Source organism: Sitodiplosis mosellana, unplaced genomic scaffold (assembly GCF_009176505.1).
Source record: "Sitodiplosis mosellana isolate CC-2019 unplaced genomic scaffold, AAFC_SMos_1.0 Smas_scaffold_38, whole genome shotgun sequence".
In the NCBI taxonomy this organism is placed as follows: Eukaryota; Metazoa; Arthropoda; class Insecta; order Diptera; family Cecidomyiidae; genus Sitodiplosis; species Sitodiplosis mosellana.
In genome coordinates, this window is record NW_022595280.1 from 496,381 (window position 1) to 514,475 (window position 18,095).

Consider the following 18,095-nt stretch of genomic DNA (forward strand, 5'->3'; position numbering starts at 1 on the left):
ACAATGGGGTGAGTTCAGTATTATGATGCAGCTCACGTCTGAAAAGTTTATGACCACTCATCGATCGCTACTTGGCTACCTCTAAATTTGTTACATTTTGTCTTGTTCTTTTGTTCTAACATTGAACGGACGCAAATCCAAAATGGTGCTAAAAATCATAAAACAAGTACCAGAATGAAAGGAAATCATAATTTAAAGGGGGGAAGAAGTTAACTTTGAATCAACATGGCTTCATCGACGGCAAAATCGAGTAGTTTGGAGCGAAAATGTAATACAGAAAATCTGCGCGAAAAAACGTCAAATGAAAAGAGATAGCTATATAGTTCACTATAGTTTACTATACAGTATAGTATATAGCTATCCCTTTTCCGCTCATTCATCATCGAAATTTTTGCGCGCAACTTTTCTGTATTAAATTTTCGCTCCAAACTACTCAATTGTTGTCTGCTTGGCAACGTTGAAACGATTTTCAGACATTTTTAATGCAATGCTGATGACAGGTAACATTTTACGAAGAATCCAAAATGAATGGCATGTCTTCGCGCTCAGTAATCACTTTGACTAACTTGATACAAAAGCAAAAATGCTGTAATTGGCTTGATTGAAAAGTGTAATATCCAATAAAAAGGAGGTGGAAAATTCGTGGAATACATAATTTTCGGCCGATGAAAAAAGCGAGCGAGCGAGTAAGAGATTTTCTCTCCGTTTTTTTTTCGAGAAAAAAAAACACAAGCAAAAGCGCTACCATTTTCATGCGCATTCAAAAAAATAATCTATGGCACGTTGTTTTTTTCCTGTATAGCGGCTCTTAATTAAATTATCGCATTTTTGTTGAATATAAAGCACTTATTAAAAATGCAATTTCACCGTCAACATTGCGGCAAACAAAAATTGCTCATCTTTGAGTTTCACATACACACATACTGAAATCAAAAGCGAGAGCTCGATGATTTTTTTTTCTCGCCCCGACATCTCATCAGTAGTCGTTGTAAGTGCACGTGAATGAATAACATGAATGAATTTTCATTTAAATAAAGAGCGGTACACATCAAATAATGAAACGAGCAAAAACCAAAAAAACAAAACTCATGCAATATAAATGCATAAAACAGGTAAACAAAACGGAAAAAGATTCCAAATAAAGATCTAAGTTTCATATTGTAGATAAACAGCACAATTTTCATTTTAAATTGCACTTTTTTCTTCTTACTCCATCGCTATCTTTCTTTCCCTCTCTCTGTGTGCTTTTCAATGCAACGAGATTGTTGAAGAATTTTTTGTCGTTTTTGTTCCGATTTAATAAGAGGAGACAAAGCATAAATTTTAATTAGAGAGAGAGAGCATGAGCATTCGCGAACTATTTGCACGACGAATATGTTTGCAAAGCCGTTATCTGCAGCGGAAGAAAAAGAGCATACACCAGTTGGGGTGTTTTTGTTTGTGTTTGGCAATAAATTGGCATACAAATGGCCATGTCGCATCTATGGTCCCGGTGAAAAAAGAAATTAATTTATATGCAAATTTGAGGGGAGTTATGTTCAACCGATTATTTATGCACAATTACGCAAAATTTATTCATATTCCATGCTGTACACGGTGTTATGCAAAGTGTGTACACAGTTCGCATATGATGGACTGTGTAAGCGCGTTCGAAGCTTTATAGCCGCGCGGAACATGCGAACTCTTTTCCAATCTCCGCACATTTTCTTTATCCGAAACATTACATTTGCCGAACAACATTCCTTCGATCGAAATCGTAAAATGAAACCCCATAAAATTGACTGTGACTCATTGAATATTTTTCAAAGGGTATCAAATCTTGGACAGATCCATATAATAAATGGAGCCATGAATTTCTCTCTCGATCTCTCCCTTTCGTTATATCACTTTTGCCACCGAATGCATTACGCGTTTATTATGTACGTTTTCAATCATTTTATACGCGCACTAAAAACCATGCGGCAATCAACATTCGCATGCAATTCCGCCCAATTCTCCTCCTTTTTTTCGCTCACTCTCGCTCTTTTTCTCTATCAATTTTATTGATACATTTTCGAATTGAAAATTTAAACACATTTTGCAAGTCGCGCGCGCTAATTCAGACGAAATATAGAGTGGAAAAAAGGATCGAGAAAATGGTGGAAAATGGCATTGTTATTGGGAATCGGAGCGAATAAATGTTGAATAAAGACATTATTTCAATGCACTTAAATGGACTCCAATAATACAGTTCGGTGCACGTTTTGGTGTGTCTCTATGTGCCGTCGTCGACGCCGCCCGCTGAATTTATTTGCATGTTTTAAGTTTCGTAGACAAAACTATTCGGAAATACGAGTGCGAATTTTTATGCTGAGCTGCAGCTGTTTGCCAGATTGTATCAACTCATTCCGTTTGCCGTGTAATCAACTCGGAATTGTTGGAAACATGAGCACACAAAAAGCACACTTATGACGACGAACAAGGCAAGTTTCATTGCATTTTGCCACAGATGTAACAGCGTGCACGTGCCACCATCATTTCGGAGGGGCGAGTTCAAGCGCTCTTGAGCAACTCTTCGAAACGATGTTCAATGAATTGAGATACATTTTATCGGCATCGCCATTTCATTGTTTAATATTTGCATTGGCTCGGATTCAGTTAATCAAGATGGTTGTCCTTGTGTCAAGTCAAACGACGCTATTTCTTTTTATTTCATTGAGTGCTTAAGTTTGTGTCGATCTCTATTCGAATTGGCCATCTTCTTTTGTCTTTGGTCGCAATATTAACATCAAAGCCATTTGACCAACATCGTTGTCAACTCCACTCAAATTAAATGTAGAGCTCACGTTTAGTACCACGAAATGAAGCGAACAAAAACTCATTTGTTCTAATTGTTCTGGAGCGCAGAATTTTTTAATTAAAAATTGAATTCAGCTGTTGCTTGTCAACGTCAAATCTCGCAAAACACAAAGCTGACGCTTTAAAGACGCGCTCACCATATCGTCTGACGACTGAGCAAAACACACACAAAAAATATGGCATTGTTGATTTGGGGCTGCTTTTGTCTGTTGTTGCGTGTTTTTGGAGTGTAATTTCAAACCGTCGTCTTGAATTTGTTATTCTAGAAATTGGAAAATTCAAAAACAGAGTGAAACCTATCCCCCATTACTGTGGGATGCGAAGCGGTGGAATGGTCATTGGCATGCCAAACGAAATTTATGGCCTAAATTGTTTCAATTCACGTCCACTTCAAGTAAATGCCTGTGATTTATCGCCTTTTTCCTTATTTGCCTATCCTTTTAAGCGAACTTTTCAAATTAATTACCAAATGGACCAGCTAAAATTTACAATCCAAGGCTTCACACAGAGGATGGAGCAAAATAAATGGGGAAAAAACCAAGCCAAACAAACGTTTCTGTTTAATCTTTAATATCCATTCGTCTATGATGAAGAACCGTCCTCACTCTCCATATACCGCTTAAAGGCTTCAAAAATCTCTTTTTAACTTTCAATTTACATAAATTCTCTCTGTTTACATCGATTGAGTTTTTTTTGTTCCGTGAATTGGAATCGCCGTTCCACGAAATAAAAAGAACGAAAATAACAGAGACAGAGGGAGGGGGAGAGAGAAAAGAAAATAAGCAGCTCAAACAATTCGAACTTTGATTATTTGCCAAACAGTTTAGAAAATATCATTGGTTTTGTTTTGTGCATTATTCTGTTTTTTGTTCCTGTTGTGCAATGAAACGGACCGGAAGAGTAGCGAAATTCGTTCACTCTCGAAAATCCTGCCATATCTGTTATTAATATACCTTGTAGTAAACGCGTTCATAGTGTTTCACTGTAGTAGCGGTGTTACCTATTAAATTTTCTTGTAGTAATACTACAGTGGAATTTAATAGGATACTTTGCTACTACAGTGAAACACTATAAATGCGTTTACTACAAGGTATATTAATAACAGATATGGCTGATTTTTGAGAGTGTTCGTTTGTATCTTTTGGTCTCGCTTTTTCACGCTTGAAAGTCAACAGCAACATGTATGTTGGCTGGCGCATAATGAAAAACATACAATAAACCCGGAAAAAAATAAGGCGAATTTTCTTTGTATTATTTGTTCAAACGAAATCGAGAAGCTGTGTAGATTTTTGTCATCGTCGATTTTGACGAAAGTGAAGGAGGCAACAAAGCCAAAAATGAGCTTGTTGATAATTTGAAATTTTGCTGAAGGCTAGCCATCATACTGCACGGAACATGGGTATGAGGAGGCTGCACGGAACTCGCGGATAAGGAAGATATGGCAATTGTCATATGAAAGCGAGCTGTGTGCGTCGGCTTAATAATGTGTTTTGAAATGAACGGAATGCGAACAAGTACATTTAGCGAATTGGTTGAAGTGTGTGCAATCTGTGCATGCGCTAGCGAGTAAGCAAATGGAGCTTTGAATTGGTCGTTTTGTCGTTGTGTTGGCCTATTCAAAGGCAAAAAAAGAAGCCACGACAAACCGAAAAAAAAGAATGTTGAATAATTTTGGAAGTAATCTTCGGTATCACATTTTTCGTCCCTTCTGACAGTCGCAGCAAGCGACTGTGTGATATGGGAAATTGTCATTTTTCGCGATGTTGTCGTTTGGCGGACCTAATTCGTTCATACTGTTTTTTTACCCTCAAATATTTCGTTTTACACTAATGGAAACAATACAAAAATGCGGGGAAAAAAACTGTTACGTTGCTGACTTTGGATTTTTTCCGCTTTGTCAGGGATTCTCTGTTGATTCGGGAACACTTTGAATGGATACTGTTTTACAAAAAAGGAAAATAAAAAGCAATATTCCTCACAATAATATCGCCATTTATAGTGCTAGCTTTGGCCCGTGTCAGCCAAAGCCATCTCATTTCTATTTTATTCCATCTTTCTCTCTCATTCTCTGGCTCTCGTACACCAGTTATCGTTTGTTATATGTTTCGGTTTGGTGTGTTGATATTTTTCATGCGCTGTTTGAAAATGATATGAGCAAAATGTTGGAAAGTTATGGGCGATATGCCATTATTTGCCTGACAGATATTAACCTCTTGGATTGTTGCGATGGCTTCAGTCGCTCCCTTCCTATCTCTCCCAGGCTTTTATTTTGATATTTTGTGTGTTTGCGTGTGGGTTTTTTCCCCGAAACGAACTGCAAATATTTTATGAAAAATGGAACTTCAAACATAGTGGGTGAGTGGGATAAAGGGATGAGCAATAAAATTGACTCGAGAATTTTTTTTTCTTGTGACATTCTCGTTTCTCAATGCTATCATTTTCGATGTGATTATGGACTTCTCTTCAAGCTCAAACACAGCGGCTGCATGCCAGTTTCATCCTACACTTTTTATTTCAACGAACACGATAACGAGTTATCATGAGCTTCTTTGCATAGGTTGTCACAGTTCATATCTTTTTTTCCAACTTTTTGCTACCGACTGAAGTGAAAAGCACTCCGAGAGGAGTTTATGCCACTTTTTCTCGCCTTAAATTTCCAGTGGTTTGTATATTACGAGCGTTGGAATGCGTCGGCTTTTGCCGTAGTCACTGTCATAAAAGGGCATTTATCTAATCGTCTCGAAACAATCCACATGAGATTCGCTATCGCGCGCATCACCAGACAGCGTTGATTCATTTAAATAAAATGTATCGGAGATACTAAACTCCCCACTGGAATTGGCAGTTTTGTCAACGCGGCCCGCAATTTTTGTTCAGCCCTGCGGGTGTTCTCAACGGTTAATTTTCGCCATTTTTCCTGTCCTAATGATGCATCATTCACTGTAGTGTTCCCATCGGCAGTGTATTCCTCGCACCAATGTTTGAGGAAAAACTTTACATCCAAAAAAAATGTTCACTGGTTTATCATAATAATTTGAATATTTTATCGTTTAGGTAGTTAGTTACCTATTGAATATTTGGAATAAATTAACTTTTTTTTCTTTCGTCGAAGAAAAATTCATCGAACATTGTATAAATTCTGGTGTGTATACTTTATCATGGAAAAATGTGCTGTCCGCATAAGCATCACAAAAAGAAACCCAAACTCAAATATGTATACAACAAAATATTTGGTCAGGTGCAAAAAGCGTAAGCGCACTTGTTAAACTTTGACGCTGAAAAATTATTTGAACAAAATATGCGTGATTCGATGAATAACAAATGAAAATGTTGCTGCCAACAAATTGATTCAGCACAGACAGGAGCCTGTTTATGAGGTCGATGAACGAAAATCACGTGCTTTCAGCTTGTCGACTTTTTGAGCACACAATTAATGTTACTTGATTCGAGCGGTAATTCAATTGGAAATGAACGAGTGAAATGACTTTGTAATTTGGCCTCAAGACTGAATGAAGGCGGTGATGATGGATCGAAATTGATTCGAATTGAGCATTGAGTGCCATTCATAAGTCAATCAATTTGGTTTAATTGTGGTGATTGTTGATCCCGATTTGGTACGAGCGAAAAGGAAAATTGCAGAATTACTTGAACCAAATGGAAAACACCCGAGCCAATAAGACTCTTCTTGAGACTATGGCTTGCTTTCTTTGCCATTGTTCGAGCGGTTAAGCATCATTTCATTCCAATTGATTTCTGTTGGTATTATGTGTTTATTACCGTTCTCGAGAACATAATGCATAGATTGAAACAAATCATACGGCCGATGCGTGTGGCTGTGACGTAATCCAATGCTCGTCCCCATCGACATCGACCGCACGCATTGCGTGATGTTGCCAAATTCAGCGATTTTACTCAATCAACCGAAATTAATATATATCAAGCAAAAACACGGTCGATAGCATCAATGGAAACGCATTCAATTGGCAGCATAAAAATGCTTTTATAAATGAACGCTTCTGCACTTGCATAATTAAAGTTTAAATCTGTGAAATTGAAATTCGGTTTTGTAGCTTTATCATTGAACAGAGAATCTCTGCAGCAATCGAAATATTCATTAATTTCAATGCAAATACTCCTTTATTCGCAAAATGCGCACGATTCCAGTTCATTGATCAGCAAATAGTGAGTTGAAATGAAACCACCAATGGTGAAATGAAAATTGTATTCAGTTTTTATTGAGCAAAAAACTCTCATTCGGGTGCAAAGATACCATGTAGCAAATTGCAATTGATACACCCGAAACTCAGCTGAACTCAACAAAACTGTTGGTCAGTTTTTTTTTAAGTTGAAACGACTGTTGAAGTTTCTTTTCAAGCATTTCTTGTGGCAGAAGAAAATTGTCTTATTAAGTAAACTATGTAAAATGGCGGATGTAAAAGTTGTGACATTAATTTGTATCATTATGCGATTTGTTCGAATAAAATATTGTGTATCAATTTCTAGTGGAAAAATGCAAATTTTCGCATTTATTTCCTTTTTCTTTTCTTTTTTTTTAATTTCGTTTCGCTTGGGGTCGGGTGTTAAGCTTTTTGAAGGAAGAGTTTTCGCACAAAACGTTAAACTTGTGCCAAACTAAACAAAATGCACACAGAAAAGAAATTAAATGAAAAGTTTTAATTGGATTATGTGCGCAATTATTAAGTGATCGAATACAAAACTTACACTTTAGTTGGCTATTGAGATTGTGTTGCCGATAGTTGTGCAGAGTCAACATTGCTGCAGTTCAATTTTGACTGCAGAACTTAGCGCAATTTAATTAAAAAATTTATTGCGATCCATTTTAAAGGACTCACCCGATACAAACGAATGCGAAGCAAAAGCTTTGAAACATTGCTGTTTCTGGACACTGGATCTTTCCGACAGGGTCGTCTTGACGGGGCGGAGATAAAAGTATCCAGAGTGCGAATAATTAAATTGGTAAGTGTGTGCATGTATACATTTTGTAAAGTTGTGAGAAACATATTGCCAAAGTCAAACTGAAATGGATATTCTTACTAGTTGTGGATGAATCGAAAATTCCGTCGCTACAAAACTGGTTCGTATGTACATTTTATCGCATGGCAAGTTTTTGGCAAATTTAACTTTGAACGATACTTTTGGGTCTCGCATAAGCGTAAACTGTCATTCCATAGTTGTGAGTGTCGACTCAGGGAATGACGAGTGAGTGAGTATTTGTAAGAGTACATCACTTAGAGGAGAGTTAGTGTACGAAAAATTCGTCAATTTTATGTTGGTGCCATTCAACAAGTCAAAATGTTTATTTATTCAAAGTTTTGTGGAGCAAAATTTGATTAAGGCTGACGCAACGAAGAGATCAACAAATGAGCATTGAAGTCAAATCGAATGAAGCGGATTCTATCGAAAAATTGACGAAGAAATACAAACATTTTCACAACGCTCCTATTCACTTCGAATTTGACAACTGATATTGGGCCCAAACACCACCTAGATAATTTAAGGCTAATGACAAAACAATCAAGTAAACTCTCCGTTCTGTCAAACGTCTTACTGAAGTATAACATACAGACATCACGAATTCGCCATCGGTTCTTTAGATGGCGCTTCGGTCAACCGAGTTCCAACCAAATACATGTATCAGTATACGAAGCATTCCACTGTTGCATTTTCAACTTCATTTCTTGCCAGTACAGTTGAAATGCGCCAAAATCTTTGTTATTCTGCCAGCAATTGCTGGGGAAAGGTTTTTGTCAACTCAATTGAATTTCACAATTTTTGACCCGATTACAGATTTGCCCATAGTTCCCTTTGTAGAGTGCAAACATTTGTTCCGGCATCAGCATCAGCAGCCGTCGGATTTTACTTTTGCTGCAGAAGCCGTGTGCAATCTTGGCACACACCCGAACACTTCGGTTACCTTCGTTGCCCATTTGCTGCTAATGTGAAGATTTTCTCAAGCCGCTTAAATGATTGAGTTTTTCATGCTTTTAACAACAACGAACAAAAAAGTGTCAAAGTAGTGGGTTGTGCAAATGCGTATCGTCGTAGCATTGCTTCATCCCACGAGTGCACTTTTTTCATTTTGTGCTCGTCACTTTTCCCGTTTTATTTAACTATTCTCTCCATTTGCTTTTGAATGTGTTTGTTTCTTTTATTTCGCATTCCATTCCGATCCAACTCGTTAAAAGCGCCTGAATTTGTTACTTCCGTCATCCTTGTCGTTAGCGTGCGCGCACACGGGCGCCTCATATGGGCGTCAATGTCGCACATTGCGAATCGCAATTTGTGCTCCAGGTAAACAACAACATTTCGCGCACTTTCTCTCTCTCTATCTCTGTGTGTGTCTCTGTGTGTCTCTGTCTGTCTACGCTACTACGATTTCGCTCGTTTTTCATCTTCAGTGCGAAAAACTTTTCATCGTTTGCCTCGGTAATCTTTTTCATCGTAGCTTTGCATAAATTCACGAGATTTTCAACAACAATTGCCATACCAACGACGAAGGTGATGGTGATGGTGATATGGACAAAAAAGCGGTATATTTTTATTATAGATACTTATCAAGCAGAGGAAGGAAAATAAATGCCGTAATCTTTTACAATGAGCAAAAAGCACACACACACACACACACACGTGGTGTCACTTTGTAGGCGCGAGCGAACAAAAGTGCTCGCAACCTTGAATATACGGGATGTGCTGCTGCCATTTTTACAGTCGCGAATATTTTTAATATTTTGCTTTCGATAAAATAATTTCACCAAATTGTAATTGCCGTCGTTGCGTTGTGGCATTGCAACCACATACACACATCCGCCCTTTTTTAAATGGGCTGAATGGAAAATATAAAGCGGATGAAATAAAATTTGCGGCAAAATATGATGAAATAATTGACACAATTACTCATCATTTATGATTTTATGACACTGGAATGCAAGGCCATTTGCTAATTGCGGGCTTTTCAATGCTAGGGGTTTCACGCAACTTAAAATTCATCTAAAATTTCAATATTTCTCTCTTTTCTCTAAAATTCTCTGGGATTCACCAAAATCCGTATTATTTCGAAATATTTCAAAATTCACCTTGAAAATTATGTTCTGGAAGTGGGTTTTGGTGGATCCTCAGGATCGTTCAAAACTGCTCCCGGTTCTGGAAGTGGGTTTTGGTGGATCTTCAGGATGGATCAGACTGGGTTTGACAATGCCCTGGTCCATCCTGAGGATCCACTTCCAGAACCAGGAGCGGTTTTGAACAATCCTGAGGATCCACCAAAACCCACTTCCAGAATTTTTAGATTCAAAAAATTCTAAAAAATTCGAGTTCATGAATAAAAAGAAGCAATATCTATAGTTTACTCATAAAATGGTCATATTTCCAGCTATTCAGTAAAATCTTCGGCCTTCGAGTTTGCGTGAAACCCCTAGTTTCAATGCATTTATTTTCTCTCAAAGAGCACCACTTATTTTTGCTGTATCGAATCACTTTTTTTCTCTGGTTTAAGGTGGTTTTTGTGCAAAAACAAAAGTTTTTAAGTGAATTTTCAGAGATAATCTGCTTCTCTCTGTATATCTCCGTGAAATTCATGCTTATGAAAAAAGCCTTTTTTGAATACAGTGGCCATAACCTAGCTTCATAAGTTTGACAGCAAGAAAAAAATGTCCGATGTATTTAAATATAAATTCATTTTTTTTGGTTAAAACAAATTCGTAGAAAATGGTTCGAAAATATTCGGATTTTTTTTTGTTCTGTATGCAAAAAAAAATTGGCGAATGTCGCTCGCTTGATTGAATTGTGATACGTTTAGAGTGTAGATGCCCACCTCTAGATTAATGTATGATAAATGATGTGTCAGCACATTTTTCAGCAAAAAAATTAACAGTTTCGATTTTTCAATCTCAGATAGAAGTTAGTGATCACAGGAAAAAAAAAACAAATTGAGAGTAGATTGTTATCATCAGAGATTGAAATTTTACGTGAAATCCACCGTTCATCAACCATTCTATAAATTGGCTGCCACAATAATTTTTCAAACACCATCAAGCACCTGACTGACGTTCCTTTGATTTTACCATATTTCGATTAGACGGACTCACAATATGCTGTGTATAAATCATATACGGTCATATTTTTTCGCGATGGTCGCGCACCTAGCCCATGGATGGATGTACTATGGGTTAGCTGAGCTATGTAACTGAATGTCAAGCTAGTTATGTATGCATTTTGACAAAACTTCTGCGGCCATCACCTAGTTGCGCCACATATCACATCGTTCCATATACTTTGTGAGTTCGGATTGAACATCTGAAATAATAACACGCTATTCACAGTGTACACTGTGTATTTGTATCTAATTGTGGTGAAATGATTGCGCACATTTCTTGCGCGCATTTAAAAGTTTATTCGAAATGAAATGAATGGGAACATTATTTTTAATTCTGTGCGTTGATTGCAGAGAAACCGAATTGCATTTATGATTTGAACGTCGCCACTTTTTCGTCATTACTATGATTAGGACGGTGTGGCTTTCCAAACAATTTTCTCCGCAAAAAGTTCCAACACACAAACTGGTTTTAGAAAATAAATGAAATGAAAACGCTTTAAATCCGGTATCAGCAGCTTATTTCTGTGGTTTGCTTCGCCCCACGAAAAAATGTGAAACGAACATTTGTGCTTAACATTTACGATGTTCCACAAGTCAGGGGATGCACATTATCGATTTCAATTTGTGTTTGGCTGAACTGTTATCAAAACATTGACAAAATGATGGTAATTTGAATCGATTTGAGTGGAGGGGCAGCAAATCGTCAAACATTATTTTGATGATGTGCTTTGTGTGGCTGGTGACAAAAGCCTACCGCGGCGCATACAAAAAATCAATAGCACATTAATCGAAAAATCACTTCATAGCCTAGCATTTGCAACAAAATCATCGCTGTAATAAATCGTGACACAAAGCCACAAAATGTTCGGATAGAGAAAAAACTATGATTGAATGTTCAGTTGTGGAGAAAAAACATTGTTTGCATTTTGATGCTAATGATTTGGCATCTGAACTAATTGTTTGTTGGCTATAAATAGTAAAATGTAGCTGCTGGTTGTTCAAACCGCAACAAGAGAGAAGAAAAATGCACATTCGAAAAATGGTAAACGATCGATTTTTTCTCGCTCGAAAATTGTGAACAAATCAAATAAAATTCCAATAATTATCGAGCACGTTGCCGCTCGCAACTGAATTGACTTGTGACCGCCGCGTTTGAGTAATTGCTACAAATTTACCATTTCTATGTGTAAATTATTTGCGACGAAAAGCGAATAAATAAAAATCAAGAAAAAAACACGGAGGCGAAAAAATGGCTAAGAAGTCTAATTAAGTAAATTTAAACGACATGTACGTTTTAAGTATTACCACATTTCCAGTGGCTAACGGAGGCTTGTGTGTCAATCAAACTTGGTGTTACAAGTAATTTATATGTATTTATGTCATTATTCTATTACGAAGTGTTTCGATGTGTTTGAATGTTCGATCGAAAGAAATGCCATTCTGAAACAACAACAAAATCTGGGCCAAACACCGGTGAATATGAATACAAAAATGGATTTATTCGTTCGTCTCTTTGTTGATGCATTTAATTATTGATGCAAACTGAAAATAGGTGACATTTCCAAGCATTGGAACAAATTGATAGTTACACATAAACACGCTTTGATATCATATTCAAATTGATATCAAAAATATTTTGCCATCAACAACGTGTATCGAACATTTGGTCATTTAACCATCGGTTGACGGACTGATGGAAATTTTCCATTGGAAAACAGACGCACATATTTGGCCGAATTCAATTGACGGGAAGTTTTTGCTCAACTGCAATTACTTCGTTAGTCATTCGCAGTGGCAATTGTGGCCCCGGTAAATCCATAGAGAATGTGTCTATCGATTGAGCACAAAAATAGAAAACTGCAGTCATCCAGCAAACGGTAAATGTTTAAATAAGTTTGCAGCGAAATTATGTTTTCCATTTATTGAGTGGCGAGGGAGAGCGGCAAAGAGAGAGAAAGAGAGTGTGTAAGAGTTTATTCGACATGGGAATTTCGGCCAGCTACCCATATTCCGAATCAACTGACGAAAGGTACAATTTATGGTTGAGTTCCGTTCATTTAACATTAAAATTAGCTCATTAAAAGTGAACGCGATGAACAATGCTAAGTAGTTAGCTGGTGTGTTTTGGACAGTGGATGTGTGTGTGTGTGTGCATGTGTTGCACGTCTATGCGTGCAATGCTTGTATTTGGAATACTCGAAGTGGCAAACTGTAATTTATATTCATGTACTGGCTTGTCGACAAAAATGTATATCAACTCGAGCAGCAGTGCTATTCGTAGCTGACTGAAAATCGACGGTGCAATTTGATACAGTGTGTACTGTGCACTTCCACACGATTTACCATCCTAACTCTTCATATCCAAGTTAATGCACACATAGTGGTTTTGGATGTACATAGCGTGCTGGTGTATGCGTGTGTATGTATAGAAACGACAATAATCAACCCGAGACCCAATGCATTCAATTACAAATGACCTATCAACAAGTTGGCTTTTCGTTCGAACGACCGAACGAACGAATGCAAACAATGTTTGGAAAAATCCACAAGGATTTACTGTATGTTGGAAAACTCGTTGTGTTAATTTGAGTGTAAAATTACAAGCGATGGATGGAGTCTTGTGGGCAACCGAAACAAAAAAAGAAAGATTGACCATTATTACAGCTTAAATCATGTGTGTGCATTGTCAGTTGTAAGATGATTTGCCAGACCAGCGCTTCAATTGTTTTCATTGCATATTTTTTTGCTGTCATTCAATGCATTTTACCCGGGCCGCACTTAATCATCTTTTGTTTGTCTGTTTTTATTTGTTTCATTTTTGCTGTGTTCATTTTTATGGTGACAGCGAAAAGCTGGGAATTAGCGAATTACAATGTCGTTTGTTCATGCGACCTGTCAATTTGCGTTGACTGAAATCAATTCTTAGCAAAACCGACATGAATAAATAATTGCCCAAACTGCTGACAAGCTAATGTTGCCTCAGTGAACTGCTTCTGATGCATAATTTAAATACACACCGAGAGACATACGACGCCAGCGCTTTTTGTGAACTCAGTTCACCGTTCACATTCTTCGCTTGTTGCTTTTGTTGCTGGTTTCTTTTTCGGCGTGAATTCACCGAAGTGAATATCAGCGAATCAGCAGAATAGTTTGTGTATTTCGGTATTTCGAAGTATCAAATTCCATATTTTTCTACTCAATCTCCTGTTAGTTTTTATCCAGTTCTTTTTTCTACATTTCGAGTATTGCGAGACTCACGATATGGCACACAATATCGTGTGGACAACGACATTTTAATGGCAACGCCATCTTCTATGTACACATTATACATAATTTATACTGTGATGACTGCTGCAAGTTTTCAATCATTTACAACATATTTTCCATGAAAATTGCATAAATGCTGACAGCCAAGGCTTTCAACGACACTTCAGCGGCGGTATTAAATTGCTTAATTGCTAGTGTATTTTTTCTGTTCAGATATAATGTGTTGAATTGAACGGCGGTGGAACAAAGTCAAAGCGAAAGGTAGAATAAATCGACATTGTGGTGACAAAGACGTCATTTGCGCGTTCATTACTCAATTTCCAGCTGTAAATTCATCAAAATCTATCCATTTCATCGGTTTTTATTGAACTACGTGATTTTGTTTGAGATAGTTATCTGTATGAATCAGCGACAACGCTATTTCCGCATCAAATGCTGGTGCCGCTTGAAAATGTCGCTTTCTCATAGTCTATTTGAATAAAGTAGCTCTCGGTGAGCTGTAGAAAAAGAAAACATGTTCAGCTTTAGCATGATAGTGCTGTTGAGTGTATTTGCTAAAGGTTTTTTTTTCGAGTGTTTGCAACTAATATAGACATTTCCAATGCTCTTTTGGTTCTTGAAACCCATAGCCAACAGCATAAACGAAGAGACATATCGAGGTAGAGAGCGAGAGATTTAACAACGAAAATACCATTTGCGATCTCTCCATATGTACGGGTAGACCGGTTATGGATTCTTGTTTATGCTGCGTTTTCGGAATTGGATCCATTCTGTTTTTCGATTGTTTGTGCCTTTTCATCCAACAATATTATTTTCTGTTTGACTGGCGCGAAAACGAAGTGGAGAGAATGAGCAAGAGAGGGAGCGAGAACGAGCGATGGATCAAAGAAGAGTAAAATATTCATTCGATTGGTTAGATTCATCGTTTTACCATTATATTGTAGATGTGACGCGCGAGCGAATGAGCGAATAAAGTACGCGTTTGCTCGATTTCCTGCTGAGACACTGAATCCAAAATATTCCAGTCGTTCGACGTATTCGTACGTGTATTCAAACACATATACGGTTCGGTTCGTATGCAAATCCAATAAAAATTGACAGACGACGCAGTGGAATTGCATTAGAGTGAAAGAAATATATGTATATCGATTTGTTTTTTCTTATGCGATGCGCTCGTATTTGTATCTTGAATGATGCAACGTTATTGAAATTGCATATGTGTTTGATTATTGAGAGTATGTGTCAGAGTGCTGAGCATAAGATGCGATTTCTCATCTGCTATTGGCTTGTCGTATGCGATTGATTAATGGTTGTATTGCAAGTACATGGATGCACCAAAACGTGTTATGAAAGTTTTTTCGATGCAATTGCATGAGGTACTTTCGTCTTCTTTTTTTCTTCGCCACGATTTCAACGCATTCTCATATCACAAATTCCGGAGAAAACCATCATATTATTATCGAAACACAATATTATGGTCTCACATCATTGTGATGAGCGAAATTACGTCCATGAACGTTGGTTGAACAACACATCTATTAGTGAGACGTAAAAGAACGCAAGTTGGTCCAACTTCGTAGCAATAAAGAGAAGTATGTTTCATTGCAACTAATAATGGTTAAAAGAATGTATGTTCGTTTTTAGAGGGTCCTCGCGGTTTTTCACGGTTTCCGCGGAACTGATAGGAGATAACAACTTGGTGTCTTCGGCAAAGTTGTAGTACTTGAGGTCTTCTATAACATTGCTGAAGTCAGTTATCTCTTATCTCTTATCAGTTCCGCGAAAAGCGCGAAAAATGATAAGAAAATTTTTTTTTTGTAAAAATTGCTTTTTTATGTGCGCGATTTGCGCGCAACTGATAACAGATAAGAGATAGATGTTTTCAGCAATGTTATAGAAGATTACTACAACTTTGCCGAAGACACCAAGTCTTGTTATCTCCTATCGGTTCCGCGGAAACCGTGAAAAACCACAGAGGCTAGACAGGATGCCAACATACTTCCTTTTAACGCAGATAGAATCAACAGAAAACATACTTTCCTTTTCAAAAATATAAATCGACAAAAAAACATACATTCTTTTACGTCTCACGAATAGACATGGCAAACAACATAAAAATAGCTATTCTTTTGATAATAACCGAACAGGGTTATCGAACTAATTTAAATCGTCATTCGGATGGAAAAAATACTTTCATTGATTTGACGAATATTAATTGGAACGCTACTTCTACGAAAGAAAGACGAAAACTAAATTCGCCCAAATGGCTCGTTTGATTGCTATTTTAGTGACATTCAAACTTAAATATCACTACACATTAACCCTTTATCACATATCGGTTCCTGAAGTAACCAGATGCGCCAGACGCTATAGCTATGAGTCCACTGAATATTTTTGCATTCTTATTTGTAAACAAATGTAGGGAATTGAACTAGCTTTCATTTGATACTTTACAGGCTACAATTGGCTGGCTGAATGGAAAGTTTTTTCTGTTCATGTACTGCTGTAAAAAAATGCGAAATTATAGCAGAATTCGACATTTTTCCTCCTCTTATCTTGTGGGTTTGTACATTCTTTTCAATTGTCAAATTAGGACTCGTAGGATCAAAACACATCAATTTAACTTTCTGCATCATTAGTTTTATGAAATTTAATTTTTTTCAAGCTTTTATAGTGATTTGACACTTTTGACTCTTCTCCGATTTTCTCGACAAATACGCAATTTTTCAAAAATCTAAGTATGAGATTTTTCTCTTTTTATCGTGGCACAAAACATATATCAAAATGATTCAAAAACAAAAAATTGTGCATCAAAGGGTTAAACTAATCGCCATTTATCTGTTGCAAATCTCTACCAAAACAAAACACAATATCGATCACATTTGAAGGCTGCACAGTGCTATAACACATTTGGGTTGCTATTTAATTTATAAGTTGGATAAATAACTTATATGCGAATCCATCATAATTTTTTCTGGGACCATTGGGACCACACTTTCTTGGATGAAGCTATTCCGAAAATAATTTAATGTTTTTACCAACTTTTACCGAACTTCACAATATCAACCACATCATGCTTTTCAATTTCCTGCCAACTACAAAACTTGTTGATTTCATCTCAGTAATTCAAACTGAAAGTTTTCCAAGATTTGAAGAATAGTTACATTCGATTTGCTGGGGCGCAACTAATTTTCCTGGGAGTGTAAATGCACAGACCTTATGATTTCTTGAAAATGTCAACATAACCTGATGACTTTCTTGTCAAAGGTAATTTCGCTGTATTTTCCACCTTTACTCCGCGAATTGTTGATATTTGGAAAATGTGAATTCCCATTTCGATTTTCATATGAATTTCAGTCAAACATCCAATTTCAGTGCATGGCTTTGAAGTCGTTGAAAATTGCGTGGTGTCAAACAAAATGAATTGCGGTTGTGTTTTATTTGATGGGTTTTTACATGGGTTTAGGAAAAAGCATAACCAGTTTTTTCTTTCGTTTCGAGGGAAATTACAATAATTTTGTTTTCGTGTCAGAAAGGACAGCGATAAAATGCTGTGTTTTTTTTTTCTTCATAAAATAAATGTACGGGGTATTTTTATGATGAAATTAAAAAGAGAGAGAATTCGCGTTGAAAAAACAAATTAAAATATGTTTATCATGTTTATACTGATAGACTGGTGCGGTGTGTATGTCACACTGTCTGTCGCTAGGTTGGTAACAGTTGTGTACATAAGTTAATTTAATATTTATTTATGCGTATAGTTTCTATGAGCTTCTGCCGGCCACTGCCATTGCGGCCACAAATGCGTGTGTAATCTTTCAACCTCATAATCATGGCTTTGCAACCAAGAACAGCCAAATATCATTCATTCATTAAG

General features: G+C 36.9%; 1 protein-coding gene across 3 annotated transcripts in view; it reads right to left on the reverse strand.

The window, feature by feature from the left end:
* LOC129569584 (uncharacterized) overlaps positions 1 to 18,095 on the reverse strand; it is a 128,918-nt gene that overhangs the window by 57,283 nt on the left and 53,540 nt on the right. The window contains exon 1 of one of the 3 annotated variants that reach the window (XM_055448576.1): positions 4,818 to 4,865. The exons of the other annotated variants lie outside the window; for them this stretch is intronic. Coding sequence (XP_055304551.1) covers positions 4,818 to 4,831 — 14 coding nt within the window. The 5' untranslated portion in view covers positions 4,832 to 4,865. Of the gene's footprint in view, positions 1 to 4,817; positions 4,866 to 18,095 lie in introns of those variants that run through there. 3 annotated transcript variants of the gene reach the window in all.